The sequence below is a fragment of the Rhopalosiphum padi genome, chromosome 2 (assembly GCF_020882245.1).
Source record: "Rhopalosiphum padi isolate XX-2018 chromosome 2, ASM2088224v1, whole genome shotgun sequence".
NCBI classification, from domain to species: domain Eukaryota; kingdom Metazoa; phylum Arthropoda; class Insecta; order Hemiptera; family Aphididae; genus Rhopalosiphum; species Rhopalosiphum padi.
In genome coordinates, this window is record NC_083598.1 from 16915074 (window position 1) to 16937627 (window position 22554).

Here is a 22554-nt window from a genome sequence, read left to right on the forward strand (position 1 = left end):
CGTTTCTTAGTTGGGTCCCTTTCCCGTAATTATATACATATTCAATTTTTATTAACTATACTGATTGTTTTCAGACTTCAGTCGTGATTTATCAAAACAATGCACTTATACCAATATGTGTACAAATGCACATTGTACACTTTTAATCTATGTAATAATATTGATTATAAATAATATAAAATAAAACGGTTTAGTTTAATACTGTATATTTGTATATTATGGAGACTAATACCAGTTCACTAACACCAAAGCCTAAAAGTATTGTAAATTGATTTTAAATACTATATAGTTTCATTTGAGGGTCACCTTCGGTTATATAAATAATTAAAAATAAATAACTAAAAATTAACAAAAATATTAAAATTTATTCAAAATAACAATTTTTGAGTCTTAATATTTAATGAACTATATTTTTTCATATTGAAAAAACTTGAAAGACAGTATTTTTGTATGCTCATTTAAAATTAATGAAAGGGTATCTAATTGCATTTAGTCTAGTTATATAAACCTGAATATAGTCTATATATAGTCTATATGCCTTGACTATATACTGTACTTTATGTATTGATAATATACTATAATAATAATGATACAATTTTAATTTTTAACTCAATTATGACACGTAACATAATTTAACACGTTTTCTTGCCTGTCAGATATTCCAACTCATAATATCTTATCCGGTCCATTGTTTACTGGTTACACAGCTACAAGCTGGTGGTGATTTAATAATTAGCTTATTATCCTAAGTTCAAGATCAAAAACATCTACATATCATAGCAATAACTAATGTGCATTCAATTAATACTAAATCAACATTGAAATAATGCAAATAGTGCAAAGATCAATATTTTTTTGCCTAAAAAAGTTAGTCTTTATTATTTATTGACTTCAATCTTTCCGAACTTATCAAGGAAATTATATAATTAGTTCACTTACTTCATATAGAATTAAAAGTCAAAGAATCGCATAAACTGAATTAAACCGTCCAATGTCTTAGCTGTTAAGAACATGTTCACACCATAAATCTTACTATTCTCACTATTTACCCTTCCAAATTTGTTCATTGTGCTAATTATAATCAACCTCATCTAAGGAACAATCGCGATGCTTTATGTGGAGGTCACCATCCACTAGCTGTACAATACACTAAAATTTCAAACGTGTGTAGATGTATAATAAAGTACAACAGGTATCCACAAATAGTATCAAAAATAATATAAGTACAATTTTGGATAATAAGAATTGAAACTCCAGTGTTAAGGTTCTCGCTAGCCCACTGAATATCCAAGACAAAACACTTTTCCACATATTACACAAAAATAAACCCTTAAAATTACCATACTTAATAAATAAAATACTTAATACAATCCTCAAAACTACCGATTCGAATAGCATCGCTGTCTTTATTTCTAACAGGATGTACACTATTAATCAACCCTCTATCCAATCAATTATTCACTCACAACGGCAATATACAAAATAATTCTTAAAAATTACAAGTATCCAAATAAATATAAAACCTCTCAAAATTGCTCAATTAAATTAAAATAGTCTTAAGCAAAACGAATCAGAATCACTCAACTTATAAGAAAAAAAAATTAGATAATACCCTTAACCCGGAAAACCATCCCTGTCTACCAAAGTTGATTTTGGGCGGTACTGGTTTGCGCACAAAACCAAAAAGACAACTTGTTTGGGCACAAAACTGCCACTCGTTTGGGAACAGTTGAGCCGTAACCATACACATGGTTTGTTAACTTTTAGACTTTAATAGTTTGTTTATTGATAAGTAATTTATTACATACATTTTCCTTCCCCCTTAACATACTTAGGACTGTCTATGAATGTATTCATAGCCTCATAAGTGTGGTTAAAAATGCATGTTAACACTTGCTTATTAATAATTGTTAATAAATAATATTTAATACTTGTTCAAGTTAAAAATGCATGTTAATGCATGTTAATTTTAATTTTTATAAAATATGATTGGTTAATAATGAATATACATGTAGGATAATATACGTGTCTATTATTTTCCATAATAATAATAATAACAGTTTCCCATTATTTATATGCATTTAATTTGGTCAATTTCGCCAGATGTATATTTTTTCCATAAGTTTATGCGATGTTCAACTGATTCTATTGACTAAGCGATTCAAAAACTTCACTAATTTCTAAATCCATATTCAGTAAATATAGGTTAGAGTCACAAATTCTATGCACACACACTATAAGTTCTCGAGACGTACTGTTTGTAAGGAATTTAATAACATTTCCATACTCTTTATCGATGATTATCTGTGCCCATCTGTCACCGAGATAAAATATAATTATTTTCGTGTACAAAAACTAGTTGTGCATTTAATATAACCGTGTGCGCAAACAAATTCCGATTTTTTAGGTAAAAATTATAGATATTGCGCAAATAAGTTGCAGCCTTGATTTTACCTAACCTAACTTATTTGTCCATCGGTAAATTTTTTTCTTTTACCTAATATTACAGCTTAAATTAAAATTATTCTAAAATACATTAAAAAAAATTCTATAACCACTTATAAAAAATTTCAATTTACCAACTTACTGCAAACAGTTTATTTTACGAATCTAAATCATGAGTCATAAATACATAATAATTATGTAGTATATTTATAGATTTTTTTTTATGAATGTCAATGCACACATTTGTATAATTCTATAATTATACATGACAAATATTTTTTAAAGTCACAAAACATATAATATATTTTATAAAATGATATCGATGTCTCTACGGAAGTCGTCTATCCTTACAGAATTGCAAGATAATATACACGATATTTAACAGAATGACAATATTTTACCACAATGTAGTGTTATAATATATATAGTATATATATATATACATACGCTATTATTGCTTATGTATTATTGTAATAACGTGTGCCTAAATCAGCTGTGACCACCGTTAAAATTATTCGAGTTAAGTATTAAACGGGTCGAATTACGCGCGCACACTGGGGAAAAAAAACTACAATATAATATTATGTAGGTATACGTATATGAAGTTAAAACAAAAAAAAAAGGGTGTACATTCACTCCTAACCCAAATTAAGTAGAGTTATGTGCCGCAGACGGAAGAAAGGCCGCGTGGATAGCACGCGGGTATATTGGAGTATATACAGGTATGGATCGTGCGGCGACGGTGACGGCGAAAGAGCGATCGCGTGGGGGAGCGGTCGAGACCGCGGGGGCGGCGCTGATGGTGATCGGTCGCGGCGGGCGGACGGGCGGGGTGTCGTATAAAGGAGCACGTAAGCATGCGAACTTTCGTAGGTATATATACAGCGGGTACGCCACCGCCTCTCCCGTCCCGGCAAGTTCGCTTTCATTGGTCTGCTGCGGGAGACATGCAAATCCCGAGAACACGCCGTAGCGCCCTGCCGTGATACGCGTACTACACCCGTAACAACAATTCGTAGTAGTATCGCACTGTGCGCGGTGTCCGTACATTACACTGTGCACCGTGTGCGTCGCTCATAATCGTGCAGAGTGCCAGTTACGGAGCAACTCGGCGGGCCGAAGACAAGGCTCGCGGGCACCCGAGACCCGTTGCGGATCGTCCGGATCGACGCGTAAACCGCAATATAACATTATCGTTATTACTGTTAGCGGGCGGGTACGTCGATTCCGACGACATAATATTTATAAACGAACACGCGGTCATGTCCGACCGACCCATCTGCTATGGTTCCACCGCCGCCGGTGCGCGCGTGTTCGTGAAGAAATTCCGCGTCGACTTCTCGCGTACGGTCTGTTGAGATGTAGACTCGCGAGCGCATCGTCGTCGTCGTTGTTGTTGTATCGCCAGCGAAAAACATGATCGGCGGGTCCGGCAAGAGGGGTTCGGCGGCCGGCAACAGCAAGCCTCCGTCGTCCACGGCCACCGCCGCGGCGGCCGACGACAAGGCGGCTGCCTCGGCCGGTGGCACGTCGAAGACCGACGACAAGAAAGACGAGACCAAAGGTGAGTTTTCCCGCGACGTTGTGGGACTTGAATTCAAAATATTGTATTGATATTACACGCTGAATTTACGAATCGCGTTAAAATCTCGAGGGGCTCGAGAAACACATATCGATATATCATCGACAAATACCACGAGTTTCATGAACCACGACCGGTCCATAACGATATCATATTATTAATTGCGGCGTAAGAAATCAGAGTATAAATATATGATTATGGCTATATTGTATATTAATTCATAAATATTATGAAACCACTAAATTCGGTGATCGTTTTTTGTTTTAATCGCACGGTTAAAATAATGATGTATTATTATCAAACAGTAAAACCTTTATATATAGGTAATTTTTTTTACGAAATCCATGAAATCAAAATTTATTTAAATTACTTTCTATTTTTTATTAAATTGTACAGATTTTAATCTTCTAAATTTTTGTATTAAAGATTCTAGACAACGCGCATAGTTAGTTACCTTTTTACAAATATTGTTTAGTATGCATTATGTTTTTCGAGAAATAATGTTGAAACAATTTATTGTTTAATATTATTTATTAAAACCAAATTATTGTTGTTAAATTTAATATGATTGATAAAACAATCAAAAATGTATATATTTTTAAGGGAATTGGAAGCGATGATTTCCTATCTTTATCTAACACACACGCAACTTAGGATTATAGACTTATTCTATTTCCAACGTACCGATTGATATAATGAAATGATAACAATTCTGAATACAGATTTGAATTTGTCATAAATAAGTCTTCTTGAGATCGACTTTCCCAAATTTTTGATTTTATCCTCTCAAAATCCAAAAAACGTTATATTAAAAAAGAGTAATTAAAAAATTGACATATTTCAATTTTTGGAGTAATAAAAATCAAAAAATCAAAAATGTGGAAAAGTCGATCTGAAGAACACTTGATGACGAATTCAAATCTATATTCAGAATTCTTATCGCTTCATTATATCCAGAGTCGTGCCGTTAAGATTTGGCGCCCAGGGCAAAATTAAAAATATTCGCCCCCTATTTTATTTATCATTATGCATTTCAATTTTTTTGGCGCCCCTTTAAACCGTGCGCCCTAGACGCATGCCCCCTAGGCCCCCCCACAGCACGGCTCTGATTATATTAATCGGTACGTTGGAAATAGAACACGTCTATAATCTTATGTTGTGTGTTAGACAAAGACAGAAAATCAACGCTCCCAATCCCCGTAATAAAGATAAAAAGACTATGTGACCAATACGTATCAAAGAATTATCATGGTTGATTAAGAATTTAACTATATTACAGTCGGCACTCTATTTTAATACAAACAAGTTACCTACATATTAGTTGATAAGTATACGGCAACTACCTGAATTTTCACTTATATATTTATATCTGAATTTTGCATCTCAATACTTCTCATGTAGGGTGCTGTAAAATTCTTAAAAATCTCCAAATTTATTATAGTTTATATATTTAGAAAATAAGTACTCCGCCCACTGCTTAAAGTTAAATATGAACAGCGATTATACCGATTAATCCACTTTAATAGGCCATTTAAAACAATAGCGTAACCCAACACGTGCAGTGAATAATATCTGATGTGTAATCATTCAATAGTATAACGAATAGTTAACATTATATGGAATTGTATCATTATTCAATAATTTCATCAATAAAAAATATTCCTACGTGTTTCATAATATAGAGCTATTGTAAATGCAACTCAGTTTTCTTGAAATAGATAAACAATAAATGTACAATTAAGTTTTTAATATTTGTATTAAATTAATATTATTGAAATAGATATAGGTAAAAATCTCAATGCTTTATATAAGCAAATTCTAATTCAATAAATTGTGTGAACGACTATTTATTGTTCGTAACAATAATAATTTATTATTACCTATACTACAATATCTGTTTATTATTTGATTTTTGTTAATTTATGTTTGTCAAGTATCAATAATTTCTGCCAATTAATTTCTATTTGAAATTTAAATAACAAACAAAAACTACATTTACAACATGAAAAAATAAAAATGTAAGAATATTTTTAATTATAATGAAATTTAGAATAACCTTTCAAAAAATAAAATTAAATAAAAACGTATACTATCTTTGAACAAAATTATAATTTTAAAAACAATAATGTGTTTAAAAATAAATAATAATCACTGGCTTTTAGTACCTAAGTCAATTGTGTACTTATCATATTGCAGCCTATGAACATTAGGTATCTGGTATATGCTATAATTATTTTGGAATTGGAGTTTATGTTGAGATTAACAATAAGTTAAAAAGTTACTATAAATATGAGTTTAAATTAAATAACTTATATTAATTAGGTACCTACAAATAAATTATTTTCAAAACTAATATCAACCACATAATACATTTTTTTTAAATAAGCAGAATATGACATAAAACTTAAATATCAAATCTGTATTAATTATTAATATTTAAATATCAATTATAAATAGATAGCAATTGAATTTAGTTTATCTATAAAATATACAACTTAACTGTAATAAACTTATAACGCTTAACGAATTACTGTGTAATAAAAATAGTAATAATTCAGCAGTCCAAATAATACTAAAAATATATAATATGTGGCTTTACATAATCAAAAAATTTAAAATTATAAATAATTTAATCTATATTATGTTATTATTTTTTCAATTTTCGTTGTTTTTGTAGATGGAGTATTACCAACAACTCTACCTAGTCCAGGCTCATCCATTAGAGATGGAGCCCAGCGAATTTTACAATTATGCCAAAAGTCAGAATGGCCACCATTAGATCAGGCCTTAAAAGTAGTGGAAAAACTAGTAGCGGCTGGTGGCGAGGATGTGACGTCAACACCGTTAGCTGGTGTAGTGGATCAGGTATAGCTACTGGTTTTTTTTTTATGTTTTATTGGAATATTAAAGTTTTAATTGTACCCACGATGCGCAAATATATTTTTTATGGTTGAAAAAAAAATAGGGGTTGATGTCCATTCCAAAATACGCGTGGACGTTGGAAAACTAGCACAACCGGAAAAGCGTCATGGTCCGTCGACACGCGATTTACCCTAAAGGCCACAACTTGAACTTAACACATACATTACATGATTAAAGTAAATTGTCTAAATTGGGCTAAAAAAAGTTAACAAGGAAAATTTATTTGACCTCAATGTCCTCAACGCGACGAAATTCCAACAATTATAATACATTATACTATCTAATATATTTTATTTTAACTAAATTAGGTACATACAATCATTAATATTTTATATGTTTATTTAAGTATTTAACATAGGTATTCATCAATATATACCTATTGATACAAAAAAAAATTAAAAATCATCAATCGTTTTTCTGATTTTAAGACAAATATTAACCGAACCCATTTGAAAATAAAACTCTAAGTATAAATTATATATTAAAAGTTAAAATACAAATATCATATTGAGTTGATTATGGCGTTAAAGGTACGTCAATATTTAAAGTACAACGTTGATTCATGCAAACGCTCAAAATAATAATAGTTTACCTATACCTACCGTACCTATTTTATCTTTTAACAAAAAAACGTTACATCGTATTGTACTATAGAGAGCGAGCAATAGTACAATATACTAAATTGCTATGTATTATGTAATAATTAAGTATTTATTAAAATAATTTATTGTTTAATTTTACAATATATTAATTAAAAATTAATAATTTGTAATTACATAATTTAATATTCATGTAAAGAGTAGCACTACTGTGAGCTTCTCTTTTCATCGTATCATCATTGTCAACCTTTAACTTTTTAAAATTTTAATTTTTAAAAAAAACCTCAGCGTCTTGCACTCCGAAATATTGTCATCTCTTATAATTTTATAATAGGTATATACTTTAGAACAAAAATTGAGCGAGTTCTACTCAGACTGCGTAAACATGTTTTGTCATGTCGTACGTGTGTAAGACGGAACAACATATTATTATGCGGGTGCAACGTCCTCTTAAAAAAAAATTTAATTAATGTGAATGTATATTATTAATTATTATTATTTAATTTTTTTTTCTTTATAATTAGGGTGTAAGGCACACCCTAATTATAAAGAAAAAAAATGCCCATCCGGCACACCCCGTAGATTCGTCTATACAGTAGAGACTTTATTCTGTAATATTAAATAAAGTAGGTATAGTATGCACTATATGTAATGAAATCTCTTTGATTTGTTTAACTCGTTAATAAATTATAAATTATTATACTTATGAAATTAATTAATTTAAAAATAATTATTTAGATGAAATAATTAAAATATTTCTTATAAAATTAAACCATTTTATATAATATAATATTATGTATTTACAGAGCAATGGAATGACGCCTTTGATGTATGCAGTCAAAGAAAGCAAAACTACATTCCTAGAACGTTTAATAGACCTCGGAACTGATGTTACAATTAGAAATATGGTAAGCACTGGCCATATTATAAATATTATTATTTACCTATAATTGGTTAACGCATTTATTACCATAGTTTTAAAACTATTTTTGTGTACCATTTACCAAAACTTAACGGATGACTCATGAAAAAGAATTATTACCCAAAGCATAAAACTTATCATCAGGTTGCAAATTTATTAAGACTGTTGTGTAGATAGTATTTTTTATAAATATATTCCGGTCACGCGAAAATACTCGATCGTTCGTCTTCCATAAATTTAATATGACTTGCGTTAATATGTATATAATAAACTACGCCCCTATTGCGGAGTACTCTATACTATTATTTGGATAGTAATGTATATTATACGTACAATTTTCAGGAAAATTTTAATGCGTTGCATTTGGCTTCAACGTTTTCCAGAGAAGACGTAATAAAAGTATTACTGCCCAAAAAAGGCGTAGATGTCTACTGTCCAGGAGGTGTATGTTATTTGATTTTTATGACATCATATTAAAATATTATATTAGTTGAAAATGTTAACTCATCAAACATTTACGTTTAAAGCCAAAACAACAGACGGCTGTGCACATGGTGGCTAGTAGGCAGACGGGTACGGCGACGAGCATACTTCGAGTCCTCCTGGGATCTTGTGGAAAAGACATTCGTACCATCGCTGACGGGGTAATTTTTACATAATTTATTGTTTTTTAAGCTATTATTCGAAATACAATATTTAATATTATAACGGCCATCAACAATTCTTCTGCGCGTTTGTATAGGACGGTAAAATTCCGCTGCTATTGGCCGTGGAAACTGGTAACCAGTCGATGTGCCGGGAACTGCTGTCGACCCAAGCAGCGGAGCAGCTAAAGTATAAGACTAAATCCGGTGACATGGCCATTCATTTAGCGGCCAAACGAAAAGACATAGACATGATAAAAATACTAATTGACTACGGTGCTAGCGTAGACAGTCAAAACGTAGGTATATCAGTTGACATTTCGTTTGATGTTTAACTGTTTAATATAATATATTATGTATTCGTACTTACAACTCGACTCTTGGACAATATAGGGCCAAGGGCAGACAGCTCTTCATATAGCTTCGGCCGACGGAGACGAAAGTTTAGTTAAATATTTTTACGGCGTACGAGCTAGTGCTTCTATAACAGACAATCAAGGTAAACGTTATACTATAAGTATATTATGTAGTAAATATTAGTATCTATAATACACTTAATAGTTAGGTATGCCAATAAATAGACATTAGACAAGTAGTAATTCTCATATTGGGTGTAGCCGTGTAGGTATAACCTGTGAGTCGTTTTAATATTGGTTTTGATTTGCTATCATTTAGACCGGACCCCGATGCATTTGGCTGCTGAAAACGGCCATGCAAATATCATCGAGTTGTTAGTCGACAAGTTCAAGGCTTCCATATACGAAAGGACAAAGGACGGCAGCACTCTCATGCACATAGCGTCGTTAAACGGTCACGCGGACTGTGCAATGATGTTGTTCAAAAAGGGTGTATACCTTCACATGCCGAACAAAAGCGGCGCCCGGAGTATACACACAGCAGCCAGGTACGGGCACGTCGGCATTATCAACACGTTGTTACAGAAAGGAGAAAAAGTTGACGTCACGACGAACGTACGCGATTTATACGGCATAAGCCAATTATAAACATTAATTTTATTATGTTAAAATATCTCCGAGCTAACACATCTAGTATTATGTTTGACTTTCAGGACAACTACACTCCTCTCCATATAGCGGTCGAATCCGTTAAACCGGCGGTGATTGAAACGTTATTGGGTTACGGAGCCGACGTTCACGTAAGAGGTTAGTTAGGAATCATAATATGTAGTACGTAGGTATATTATTAATTATTATTTAATAAATAGACTGATATCGTCTATCGTTTCCACTGGTACTACGCGTATTATTATTGTACCATCGGTAAACGGTTTTTTTTGTAGGTGGTAAGTTACGGGAAACTCCCTTACACATAGCCGCTAGAGTCAAAGACGGCGACCGCTGTGCTCTTATGCTGCTCAAGTCTGGAGCCGGTCCCAATCTGGCCATGGACGATGGACAAACGCCCGTGCATGTGGCCGCCCAGTACGGTAATCTCATAACGCTTCAGCTATTACTAGACGACGGCGGCGATCCTCTTTTCAAGAACAAAGTGCGTTATACATACAAACTATACAGTTGCAAAATTATACTTCATCGTTAGGTTATTTCTCTAATCCAACGTATATATATATATATATATATAATCAACGGAATATAGGTGGGAGAAACGCCGTTGCATTTGGCTTGCAGAAGTTGTCAAGCTGATATTGTCGGACAACTCATCGATTTTGTCAAGTCGAAACAAGGAGATGAAGTAGCCAATTCTTACGTAAACAGTGTGAACGAAGACGGCGCGTCCGCGCTACACTATGCTGCCAATATAAAACAAACCGAAGTCAATGCGTCTAAACCGAACAACGACGCTAAAGTTATAAAATTACTTTTTGAAGCAGGAGCCGACATCAATTTACGGACAAAACAAGTAAGTTTCGATGTAACGTATTTATTACACTCGAATATACCTACTTTTCGTTCGTATGAAATTAAAGAAAGTATTATTGGTATAATTCGAATAATGATTCAATCTAATTCAGTAATATGACACCTAACTATGCTATTTAAATAAATGGTTTAATGGTAACTACTTTTTGCTAAATAATATCGTAATAACTACCGCATAATACCTTATTAAGTCAATCCATAAACGGTAAATTGCTTTAACGTTTGTGCAAGACAATATTAAATCGTTTACTTTATTTTTATATTAAGTTTTTATCTAGTTAACAATTTGAATTTAAATGAACAAATCATAATATTATCAAGATACTACTTGAAATAAATTAAACACACATATTATTTAGGTATACTTTTAGTAATCATCACGTGGATTTTACTCGTATAATATATTATAATAATATAATTTAATACTACTACCTTACTACTATTGTTGATCAATTATCTTTCTCAATATGTTAATGTAATAAAGATAAAGAAATATGTATCTGCAGTATGATCGTATTATCATATTAGGTATTTTGTGATTTTATGTTTTAAATAAAATAAAATAGTTAACTTTATGGATTCAGATACCTACTTATTAAAATCATTAAACAGTTGCATCACAGATAAATAGTTGTTATCTGTAAGTAGGTAATAAAAAATTGGTTATTTTATTATAAGTACCTATTTATTTGATGGGGTTGGTAACTGGTAAGCAAAAAAAAATCGTTTCAAAATTATTTTATAATAACGCTACAATCAATAGTAGCACTGACACGAGGCCAAATGTAAATTACTTTGTGAATGTATTTTAAATGCTAAATTATTATTTTCATAAAAAATTATGTAAATTGTCTATTCAAAATCGTGTGTTCCATCAAGACTTTAACCAATAATCATAATATATAGGGACAAAACCTATGTTTTTAGTTTTTACAGAATATTTAATCAATACTTTAACGATTGGCGAGCATATATTTATTTTATAACTAATAATAGATAATAATTAATCCTGTTGGCAAATCAAAAGAAAATCGTAGAATTGTTATAAAAAATCATATTATTATGTATAACATATATTGCGATACCATATATATTATTATGTATTATTTTAGCACCACGAAACAGCTTTACACTTTTGTGCTGTAGCTGGCAACAACGATGTACTTACAGCAATGCTAAATGGTATGTCACCAACCGAAATACAACAGTCGATGAACCGTCAATCCAGCGTCGGTTGGACCCCTTTGTTGATTGCTTGTCATAGGGGTCATATGAGCTTAGTAAACACCATGTTAAACAACCATGCAAGAGTAGACGTATTCGATAACGAAGGACGATCTGCACTTCATCTAGCTGCCGAAAGGGGATACTTGAAAGTATGGAAATTAATAACATCAAATAATATACCTACCTATAATATATTATTAGCAATAAAAATGTTCATAATATAGGTATGTGATGCTCTACTAACTCATAAAGCGTTCATAAACAGTAAGTCAAGAGTTGGCTGGACAGCGTTACATTTAGCGGCTATGAACGGCTTTGCTGATCTTTGCAGGTTAACTTTTGATTTTTTTTTTACATTAAATATAACTTACCTATAACAGTTGAAATTTTTTTACTAAAGGTTTTTGATTCACGACCATAACGCTGTAATCGATATTCTCACTCTGAGAAAACAAACGCCTCTACATTTAGCTGCATCTGCAGGTCAACTCGAAGTTTGTCGATTACTGTTAGATTTGGGCGCCAATATAGACGCTACAGACGACCAAGGACAAAAACCAATTCATATTGCAGCACAGAACAATTTTCCAGAAGTTGTCCACCTATTTTTGCAACAACATCCACAATTAGTTTTAGCTAGCACTAAAGTAAATATTATTTCCGTAGACCTTAGAACGTAGGTAGTTTAATTTACAATTAATTTTCTTTTTTTTTTGTTAGGATGGAAATACGTGCGCTCACATAGCAGCAATGCAAGGATCAGTTACTGTGATCATTGAACTAATGAAATTCGACAAAAATGGCGTGATTTCGGCTCGAAATCGTATCACGGAGGCTACACCACTTCAATTAGCAGCCGAAGGAGGTCATGCACAAGTGGTTAAAGTTTTAGTCAGGGCAGGAGCATCATGTTCGGACGAAAATAAGGTGATACTTACAAATCAATTATTTTATTTTTATTAATTACGTTTTACAAAATTTGAAAATTCATTGTTTCAGGCAGGATTTACAGCTGTCCACTTAGCTGCACAAAACGGTCATTTACCTGTATTAGAAGTATTACGTTCGTCTCAGTCGCTAAAAATTTCAAGCAAGAGGCTTGGTATGACGGCGCTTCATATGGCTGCATACTGTGGTCAAACAGGTACCGTATAAAAAAGCAAATAATAAATGTAAATAAAATATTTCAATCGTTATATAATTTTATTGCTAATTTTAGATACTGTTCGAGAATTACTATCTCATATACCAGCTACGGTCAAGTCTGATCCTCCATCTGGAGTCAGCGTATTAGGTGTACTAGGTAACGAATCTGGAATGACACCGTTACATTTTGCTGCTTATAGTGGTAACGAAAACGTTGTCCGATTATTGCTCAATTCGGCCGGAGTTCAAGTCGACGCATCTACAGTTGAATCTGTACGTTTTTATTAAATAATATAAGTTACTATATTATTATAATCATGTCTATATATATGTTTTTGGGTACAAAATAAATATCAAATTATTAAATTATACCTATATTTTTAGGGTTACAATGCACTTCACTTGGCATGTTTTGGTGGTCATGTGACTGTAGTTGGGCTACTATTATCAAGAGCAGCAGACTTATTACATAGTTCTGATCTCAATGGTAAAACGTGTCTGCATATTGCCGCCTCTTATGGCCATTACGCCATGGTTGAAGTTTTGCTAGGACAAGGTGCAGAAATTAACGCCACAGATAAAGTTCGTGTTAAAAAAAAATACTGTTCTATTTTTCCGTGTTTACAATACAAATAAAATTAAATTAATAGAATGGGTGGACGGCGATGCACTGTGCTGCTCGTGCTGGATATTTAGACGTAGTAAAACTCTTAGTCGAATCCGGTGCCTCTCCAAAAGCTGAAACCAACTATGGGGCGTCGCCGATATGGTTTGCAGCTCAAGAGGGCCATAATGATGTGTTGGAATACTTGATGACAAAAGAACATGACACTTACGGTTTAATGGATGATAGAAGGGTACAAAAACCGAGATATAAACTATCTACTTAAAAACAAGTCAATAAAAATTGAACATTTTTTTTTCGTATTAGTTTGTCTACAATCTAATGATTTGCAGCAAAAATCATAACAACAAGCCTATTGAAGAATTTATTTTAGTATCGCCCGCACCAGTAGACACTGCAGCAAAACTTTCCAGTATATATATAAACTTATCAAATAAGGTATATTTATATAATACAGATTTTATTCTTATAATTCGTGTATTTATAATAGAAAGCATTTATCATAAAATCAATTTATACTACTAAAATTTATTTAAATGTGTTAATTAAAATAACTAGATAATAATAGATAGACTCAAGTTGTGAGCGTTTTTGTCTAAAAAAGTAATAAAAAAAGGAAAATTATTAACTACAATATATATAAGTGTTGAAAAATAAAACAAACCCCCATATACGATTTCAAATAATATGTCATTATAATTTATACCAGGAAAACAAAAAAGGAAAAATTAGTAATAAATTTTAAATTAAAATAAAATAAAATTTAAATTTAAACAACCATATAATATTTATTCTAACCATACAGGATGAAAAACTTTACCTCACAAATACAATTATAAAATATAATCATATTAGGTATCTATAAATATCTAAATATTATGTTCTATTAATCATTTTTATATTTTTAAATAATTTATAATTTTTATAAGCATTCACACAAATATATAATATAATATACATATATTAAAACTGAAACTGACAAAGCAACTCATAACTTTTAATTAATTTATCTACTCTGAACGAAAATTGTATGTACACTTTAAATGAGTACATGACGTTTATGTATTAACATATATAAAAGATATACCTACTTACGTTTTTACATGCAGCATTAATGCATTATAATAATTTGGTGAATAGATTTTAGGTTTATAATATATTAATATATATCAATAGGTACTTCTTAACCACTTTTAAAATGATAAAGAATATAAATTATTAAAGAATACAATTTTAAATAAGTATTATAAACATAAATATAATTAAACTCAGTGTGTAACTAATTATAAACAAAACCACAGATTTTTAAGAATTCAGTGTGAATAGTTTAATGTTCATTTCAGTTTCATGTTTTTCAGGACCTAAAATTACTAATAAATTATTGAGTACAAAATTCAAAGTCCGTTGCAATTGCAACTACCTATTATAATAACTAATAATAAACTATAGGTGAGAAAAATAGATATCTTTTAGAACAACTTGTGTTATACATTATATAGTATGTACCTATATTATACATATAATGAAAATTGCTTGGTCAACATTTTTAACCTAACTTAAATTTCTTTTATAAAATTACAAGTCGTTTTTGTAAAATTAAGTATCTACATATTATAGGTTATAGGTATTATCTACCAAGATCGATTATTTAAAATACATTTTAATATTATATTAATTAATATTGTACGATAACTAGGAAAAAGAGAGAGCAAAAGACTTAATAGCCGCGGGAAAACAATGCGAAACTATGGCAACAGAACTTTTAGCATTAGCTGCTGGTCAAGATTCAGCAGGTCGCATCCTAACAGCTTCAGACAGACGAAATACTGAATTTTTAGACGTCCTTATTGAAAATGAGCAAAAAGAAGTAATCGCTCATACTGTTGTTCAAAGGTATCTACAGGTTAGTTCATTAATAATTGTAATATAAATGTGTATTTTTTAACATGTATTCAATTTAATATACGTTTAAATTTAGGAACTTTGGCAAGGAAGACTGAATTGGGCTGGATGGAAAACACTACTTATGTTCTTAGGATTTATTGCTTGTCCTCCATTATGGATAGTGTTTACGTTACCCCTTTGGCACAATTATAGTAAAGTTCCAATCATAAAGTTTATGTCGTACTTGACGTCTCATGTTTATTTGATGCTTCTATTACAAATGGTCGCCATCACGCCGTACTATAGAGCAGCGCGGCAAAATTTATTTCCATATTGGTATGAGTGGTTACTTTTGGTAAGTCATCAATAACAAAGTTATTTCATTTGCAATCATTTTTACGTGCCTATCAATTTATTATTAGGTTTGGTTAAGTGGTTTGCTACTGTTTGAACTAACTAATCCGAGCGACAAAAGTGGACTGGGTTGGGTGAAGTTGGCTGTTCTCTTATGGAGTGTGATAGGAGTGGCATTTCATTTAGTCGGATTTTGTGGCCTCGTTTCCAACTCATATCTTCCTACAGTCATGTATCTTCGGAATCAAATGTTCGCTATATCATTTTTAATGGCGTGCGTTCAGATTCTGGATTTCTTGTCATTCCATCATTTGTTCGGACCCTGGGCTATAATAATTGGTGATTTGATGAAAGATTTAGCAAGGTTCCTCGTAGTACTGAGCATTTTCGTATTCGGGTTTTCTATGCAAATTGTTGCAATGAACCATCCTATCGCTAAGAAATTAGAAAGAAAACAAACAGATTTTTTTGCAGAAGGTAAAACTAAAATATAAGCAAAACAAGTTTAAAAAATATATATGTACAGTTAAACGTAATTAATTTTTTTTTATAGTACTAATGAGCCCAATAGATGCATTTGAATTACTTTTTTTTGCTGTATTTGGTATGGCAACACACAACGACTTGAGACAGGCTTCTAACACCGACCAACCTCCGTGGACGGTTTACTTATTTAAAGCTGTCTTTGGTATCTATATGTTAGTTTCGGTTGTCGTACTAATTAACTTGCTCATTGCTATGATGAGTGATACTTATCAAAGAATTCAGGTAAATACAACATATTAACGTTGTTTAAACAAAAATAATGTAATTTATTTATATAAATTACCTGTTAAAGGTGTTAGGTGCATATATGATATAATACACGTCTCATATTAAATAATTATAGGCACAATCTGATATCGAATGGAAGTTTGGATTGGCAAAATTGATTAGAAATATGCATAGAACAACTACAACGCCATCGCCTTTGAACTTAATTACGACTTGGTTCATGTATTTACTAGAGATATGCAAGAAAAGAGGTAAAAATACGCGAAAGAAAAATATTCAGGAAACACTTACGAATTTTTCTAAACTGTTAAATACAGTTAAGCAAAAAAAGCGCCCAAGTTTATCACAGATGGTCGATATGAAAACAAAAGGACGAGTAAGTGCCAGGACTCGAATGGGCAATAAATGGCTATCAAAGGTGAAAAAGGCGCAAGTAGTTCCAAGAGGTAAGATAAAACAATTATATATTAATAAAATTAAATGGTAGGACATATATTATATTATAATATTGATTTAACGTGCTGTGTAGAATCGATATCGGTTAGTGTCGTACATCTGAGTCCGTACGGATCGCAGATAAGCTTTGCGAGCTTGTCGAACCGTATCGAGACCGTCACAGACTGGGATTCTATCGCAAAGAAATATCGAGCACTGCAAGGGGCTAGTGAAAACGACGAGAGAGAAGACACGAAGGCTTCAAACGCATCAATGGAACGATTAACCAGGAGTAACAGTGAAGCTCAGTCAGACCCACAACCGGTATTGGCAAACAACATAAAGAACATCCCATAAGGAAAAATTAACGATATAAAACGTGTAAATAATTTCATAACAATTATTTTTACATTAATATAGGTAAATGTGTAATATGTAAAATGTAAAAATTATAAATGTACAGATAGTATAAAATATTATAATTATTATTGATAAATGTTTGATAAATATAATATATATATTATATACCTACTAAACATAAACTAATGTACATAATAAAATAGGTAGGTACGCTAAAAACAAATACATTTATATTATTTTACAAAATATGTTTTTTTAATTTTGTTAATCAAATACAATTTTTGGATAGGTAGCAATATTACGATATTACAGCATCTATTGCCTAGGTACCTACCTAAGACACTTATTACTTATAAATTATATTCTACTACTTCTAGTATGTGGTATAATTATGTATTATGGATAGCCGTTGCCCGTTACTTAAGGGTATCGAGAGGTATTTTAGTTTAATACTTACCCAATAAACTATTTTGGAGTAACAGGGATTTCTACTCCTAAAAATTACTTGAATTTTGAAAACGTATACCCGATAATTATTATTCAAGTCTTAAGGACAATGATTTGTTTCTATAGTTGTGAGTTTGTGACATGTATTATGTATACATGTAGTATAAAGTAAAAATATCGTGGTCAAAACAAATTGTTGGTGTTATTGAGTTTATATTATTATGTGATAACATTAATTATTATTTCTAAAATAAGTAAGTAATAATAAGATGTTTCTATAAATATTCTTTGATTATAAATTTATAACACATTTTTCAAAAAACAAACAGAATGCAAATTTTCTGTTGATTACTTATTATCTTTTGCTACACCAGAATGTTGACATTATATTGCCATATCGTTATTGTATAAATCATTTAAAATAATATTTGTATTTAGTATACGTAACGAGTTGTTTTAATGACAATTTTAATAAAGAGGTAATAGATAAATTCAATTCTATAAATAGCTCTACATACTTGTGGGTAAAATAAATTTTACAAGTTTATAAAATTTAGTTATAATATTATAAGATTCCAATAATACGGCTAACTTCAAAAAATGAGGTTCTTTTTGAACTGGTTAATTGTGATATCAGTAAATGTTAGTTTATGGGTGATTCTGTAGTAGAACCATTTGGGTTTCAAATATTTCACCTAGTTAATCTGCACATCTAACCATATAGGAGTGAAAGAAATGTATTTTATGTTGTTTAGTGATAATGGCAAACTTTTTGTACAACATGATCTCTTATAGGATATTATGTGCACAAAATGCACATTTGGCTAAGAAACTGAAATCAGAGCATTTGTTTAACAAGTGGTCTTATCTCTTATCCACATTTCAGGCTACAGCGAGGTTAATGCGTAAACAATATACACAAAAAATCATTTTACACAACCGTGAGCTAGGCTAGCAACAGTTGTAGCATTAATTTAAAATGAAAATATTATATCTTTCTTCTTGTCTAATTAAAGTATTTATTCTATAGTGTAATATACATTTTAATTCAATTAAATAATAATTTGTTATACTTTTATTATGCTTGGTTATTTAAAAATCAAAACTAGAAATATAAAAATTTTTTTCCTTTATTCAATACATGTATTTCTTTTATTATTTAAATGTATATAAACATGAAAAATTTGAAGTGCAAAAAAAATTAATACATAAAACAGAATTGAAAAGTATTGTAATACTTACTATGAGAATCAATTGCTAGAAATAATGGGTGATATTACTGATAAAAACTGAAAAAGAAATAATTTATATTATATTTTTATAAAAAATCTATTAAACAATTCTACATTTTAACATTTAACAAATAATAATAATAATTTATAGTTTTAAGTTAATTAAAGACTCAAAAGACTAAAATATCTAATACTATTCTATAAGATTTAATATCATTTATTAACTTTTATGTTGACATCATAAATAAATTTTCACACTTAGTATTAAATCGAAACATTGAAAAATAAATGCCTTACATTAAGTTACATCTGTCTTTGACTAACCTATAGTGAATAACTTCTATAACTAATATTATTTGTTATTATGTTTTATCTAGACATTATAATATTTAGTACTAACATTAATTATAGTATATATTATATTCTATAATGAATTTTACTAGTCTTATTACTTTAATAAATTAATAAATAACAATAGAGTACAATAAAATGTAGATATAAATAACTTACTTTAGTTGAAGTATTAAATGTTACATTAACATTTTTTTGGTTAATTGTGTATGGTAAACATATATCCAACTCATATTTTGTTTGTTTGTTTGTAGTTAATAGTAGACAATCTTCACCACATTTTAAATCAATTTCTTGTGAACTATGCTATTGAAAATAATAAACAAAAAATGATTCAAAGCCGTAATGTAAAATGTTTGTTTTTATAAAATTACCACTTCTGGCATCCAAACATCTAAAATTATATTTTTTGGATTATCTTCTGGTTGCACATAAATCTTATACTCAGGTTTAACATGAATGTCTAACTGAGAAAGTGATGCTTTTGAATTTAATTCTTGAATCAAAGGTTTTTTTTTAAATGTTGATGGTCTAGGAGGACGTTGTTGAATTCTGTGTTGTTGCAAAGATCCAATGCATTTTCTATTCTTTAATATAATTGGATCTACAACATAACATAACTAAGTTAAAAAATGAAATTTAAATTAGATAAGTTCAATATTATGGCTTAACACGTTCACGTCCATTTCAGAAGTCAGGCGCTACCAGCCGCGTGAAGACCAGACAAATCATAAACATAAAAATGCCGGGAAATCGAAACCAGCTGTCTGTTGTTATTCTAAATGTTCTGTTAGTTTTACTGAATGGCCATACTAAGTAAAATAATCGATCACAAACAGCCAAATATTTTAAATAACAAATAAAAATAATTGTCCTATGACAACTACAGGTCGTCATCGGTTTGTAGCACCCGACATCTAATGACAACTACACATCGTCATCGGAGCTGAATGTGTTAAAGAAATTTTATTCATCGCTTTTTCCATACTCAAAGCATTTCAATAAAAGTACAATCATTGTACATCACATTTTAATTAATTAATTTATACCACAAAATAATATCAAAAATTAGTAAAATCAGAAATACAAAAGACTCTAATGAGATGAGTAGGTATTATGTTCTCAAAATGAATAATTATGCACTCCTTCAATGCTCTAATTGTTATATTCTGTGATAGAGATTTAAGAATAAAAGTATTGAAGGATAAAGAGCCCTTAAGATGGTAAGAATTAGATAGTGATAAATAATAAATACTTTCTGCGCTTATATCTAATTTGAACTTTTCAGCAACTCCTTCTATAGTAGCACAAACAATGAATGTTTGAAACACATCATCATTTTGACACTTTTTGAAAAATTCTGAATTTACTGCTACATCGTACACAGGAACTTGTAAATTAGCTATAACATGAAAATAAAATAAAAACTATTAACATTCAATGCATTAAAAAAAAAAACACATTTCTAACTTAGGTCAAAATACGTTGTTAATCTATGTTAATATTTATGTATTATAAGTTATAAATTATAACTTATAATGTTTTAATATTGCATTTATCATTTACCTATTATAATTTTGCTTTAATTAAAGTATATAATACTAAAAATATTTAAAGGCAATAATGTCTTCATTGGTTTAACAAATTTTTACATAAATAAAACCAAAGCACAATTAATAGGATTAAGAAATTAAGAAAAATGAAATGAAACTTTATTCATAGATCTTTTGTTCTTTAAAGCGCAATTGTAATAACACTAAAATAAAAGACACAAATTGACTTTTAACTTTTGAATTGAACACATTATCTTTAAAAGTTCTACTCTCTAAGTTTTGTTATAAAAATTAAATTTTTAGACTTACATTTATCGGTCTCTATGTGTTCTATACCAATACTTAACGGGATACAGAATTTTTCAGGATCTTTAGAATTGAAAACCTCTGCAAGTTCTTCTTTTGTTATATCATCCGGAGGTGGGATATCTGCATGGTGGCAGAGGTTTATGAACACTTTTGACTTATCGGTTTTCAATAATTTTATACAAAGTCCTACATTTAAACAAGATTTAAAATTATGCAATCAAATGTTTATACAAATTTAACTAATTTTTAATTAAGTAGTAGCAACAGATTGTTAAAATCGTACCTGGAGCTGGTTTAACCAATTTTCCTGAGTCAGGATTGAGGAAACCGCTCACAAACTGTTCGAATTCTTGTTCCTCATTGCTCTGAAAATAATAAATACTATGTTACACATTTGGATTCGTTTGGAATGTGTAAATAGGAGTACAAATATATATATTATATGTACTTGAATTAAAAGATTTTTTTCAATAATCGACTCGTCGACGTCTAAAAAGTTTTTGGACGACATAATATTACTTCATATGGTGAATTTGAAAAAATGTAACATAAATACGAATTGGGAATCAATAAAGCACAAATAAAACGAAAAAAAATGAGACGATTAATTAAGCTTAATGACGAATTATTAAATATGAGTCATTGAAACAGCTTAAACTCTTTCAAAAAATGCACCGGACATCAAATATCCATGAATTCGAAACGTTAAGAATGGAGCCCATAGATTAAAGATTTATACTTATCACTTTTTGATAAGGCGGTAAATCACACTAGAGTATACTTAGTTGCCTATATATTCTTTATAAGGGGTTATCTGACCGAGTTGCAAAACCCTACAATTA

The 22554-nt window shown here is 30.4% G+C and overlaps 2 protein-coding genes across 4 annotated transcripts; one reads left to right on the forward strand and one right to left on the reverse strand.

The window, feature by feature from the left end:
- Positions 1-2879: 2879 nt before the first annotated feature.
- LOC132920985 (ankyrin-1) lies at positions 2880-18068 on the forward strand. Of its 3 annotated transcripts, XM_060983765.1 has the most exons (27): positions 3081-4009; positions 6705-6892; positions 8355-8456; positions 8813-8914; positions 8998-9114; positions 9213-9413; positions 9508-9613; positions 9790-10085; positions 10184-10277; positions 10415-10623; positions 10732-10995; positions 12128-12391; positions 12467-12573; positions 12643-12889; positions 12963-13169; positions 13242-13386; positions 13462-13661; positions 13773-13970; positions 14039-14245; positions 14320-14451; positions 15710-15916; positions 15992-16252; positions 16320-16728; positions 16805-17019; positions 17141-17276; positions 17343-17471; positions 17555-18067. In XM_060983765.1, the coding sequence occupies exons 1-27, from the start codon at positions 3862-3864 to the stop codon at positions 17815-17817; spliced, it is 5154 nt and encodes a 1717-aa protein (XP_060839748.1). In that variant the 5' UTR covers positions 3081-3861; the 3' UTR covers positions 17818-18067. The 3 variants fall into 3 exon arrangements, with proteins under 3 accessions (XP_060839749.1, XP_060839747.1, XP_060839748.1); XM_060983764.1 differs by having other exon boundaries at positions 3078-4009; positions 17141-17471; positions 17555-18068; XM_060983766.1 differs by lacking the exons at positions 16320-16728; positions 16805-17019; positions 17141-17276; positions 17343-17471; positions 17555-18067 and having other exon boundaries at positions 2880-4009; positions 15710-15906; positions 15992-16153.
- Positions 18069-19381: 1313 nt separating this feature from the next.
- On the reverse strand, positions 19382-22426 carry LOC132920986 (PIH1 domain-containing protein 1-like). The gene is made up of 7 exons (XM_060983767.1): positions 22161-22426; positions 21996-22077; positions 21713-21898; positions 21106-21252; positions 20225-20454; positions 20010-20156; positions 19382-19556 (listed from the first exon to the last, which is right to left on the reverse strand). Exons 1-7 carry the CDS (start codon positions 22221-22223, stop codon positions 19518-19520), a joined length of 894 nt encoding a protein of 297 aa, XP_060839750.1. The 5' UTR covers positions 22224-22426; the 3' UTR covers positions 19382-19517.
- Between the last annotated feature and the right edge of the window lie 128 nt (positions 22427-22554).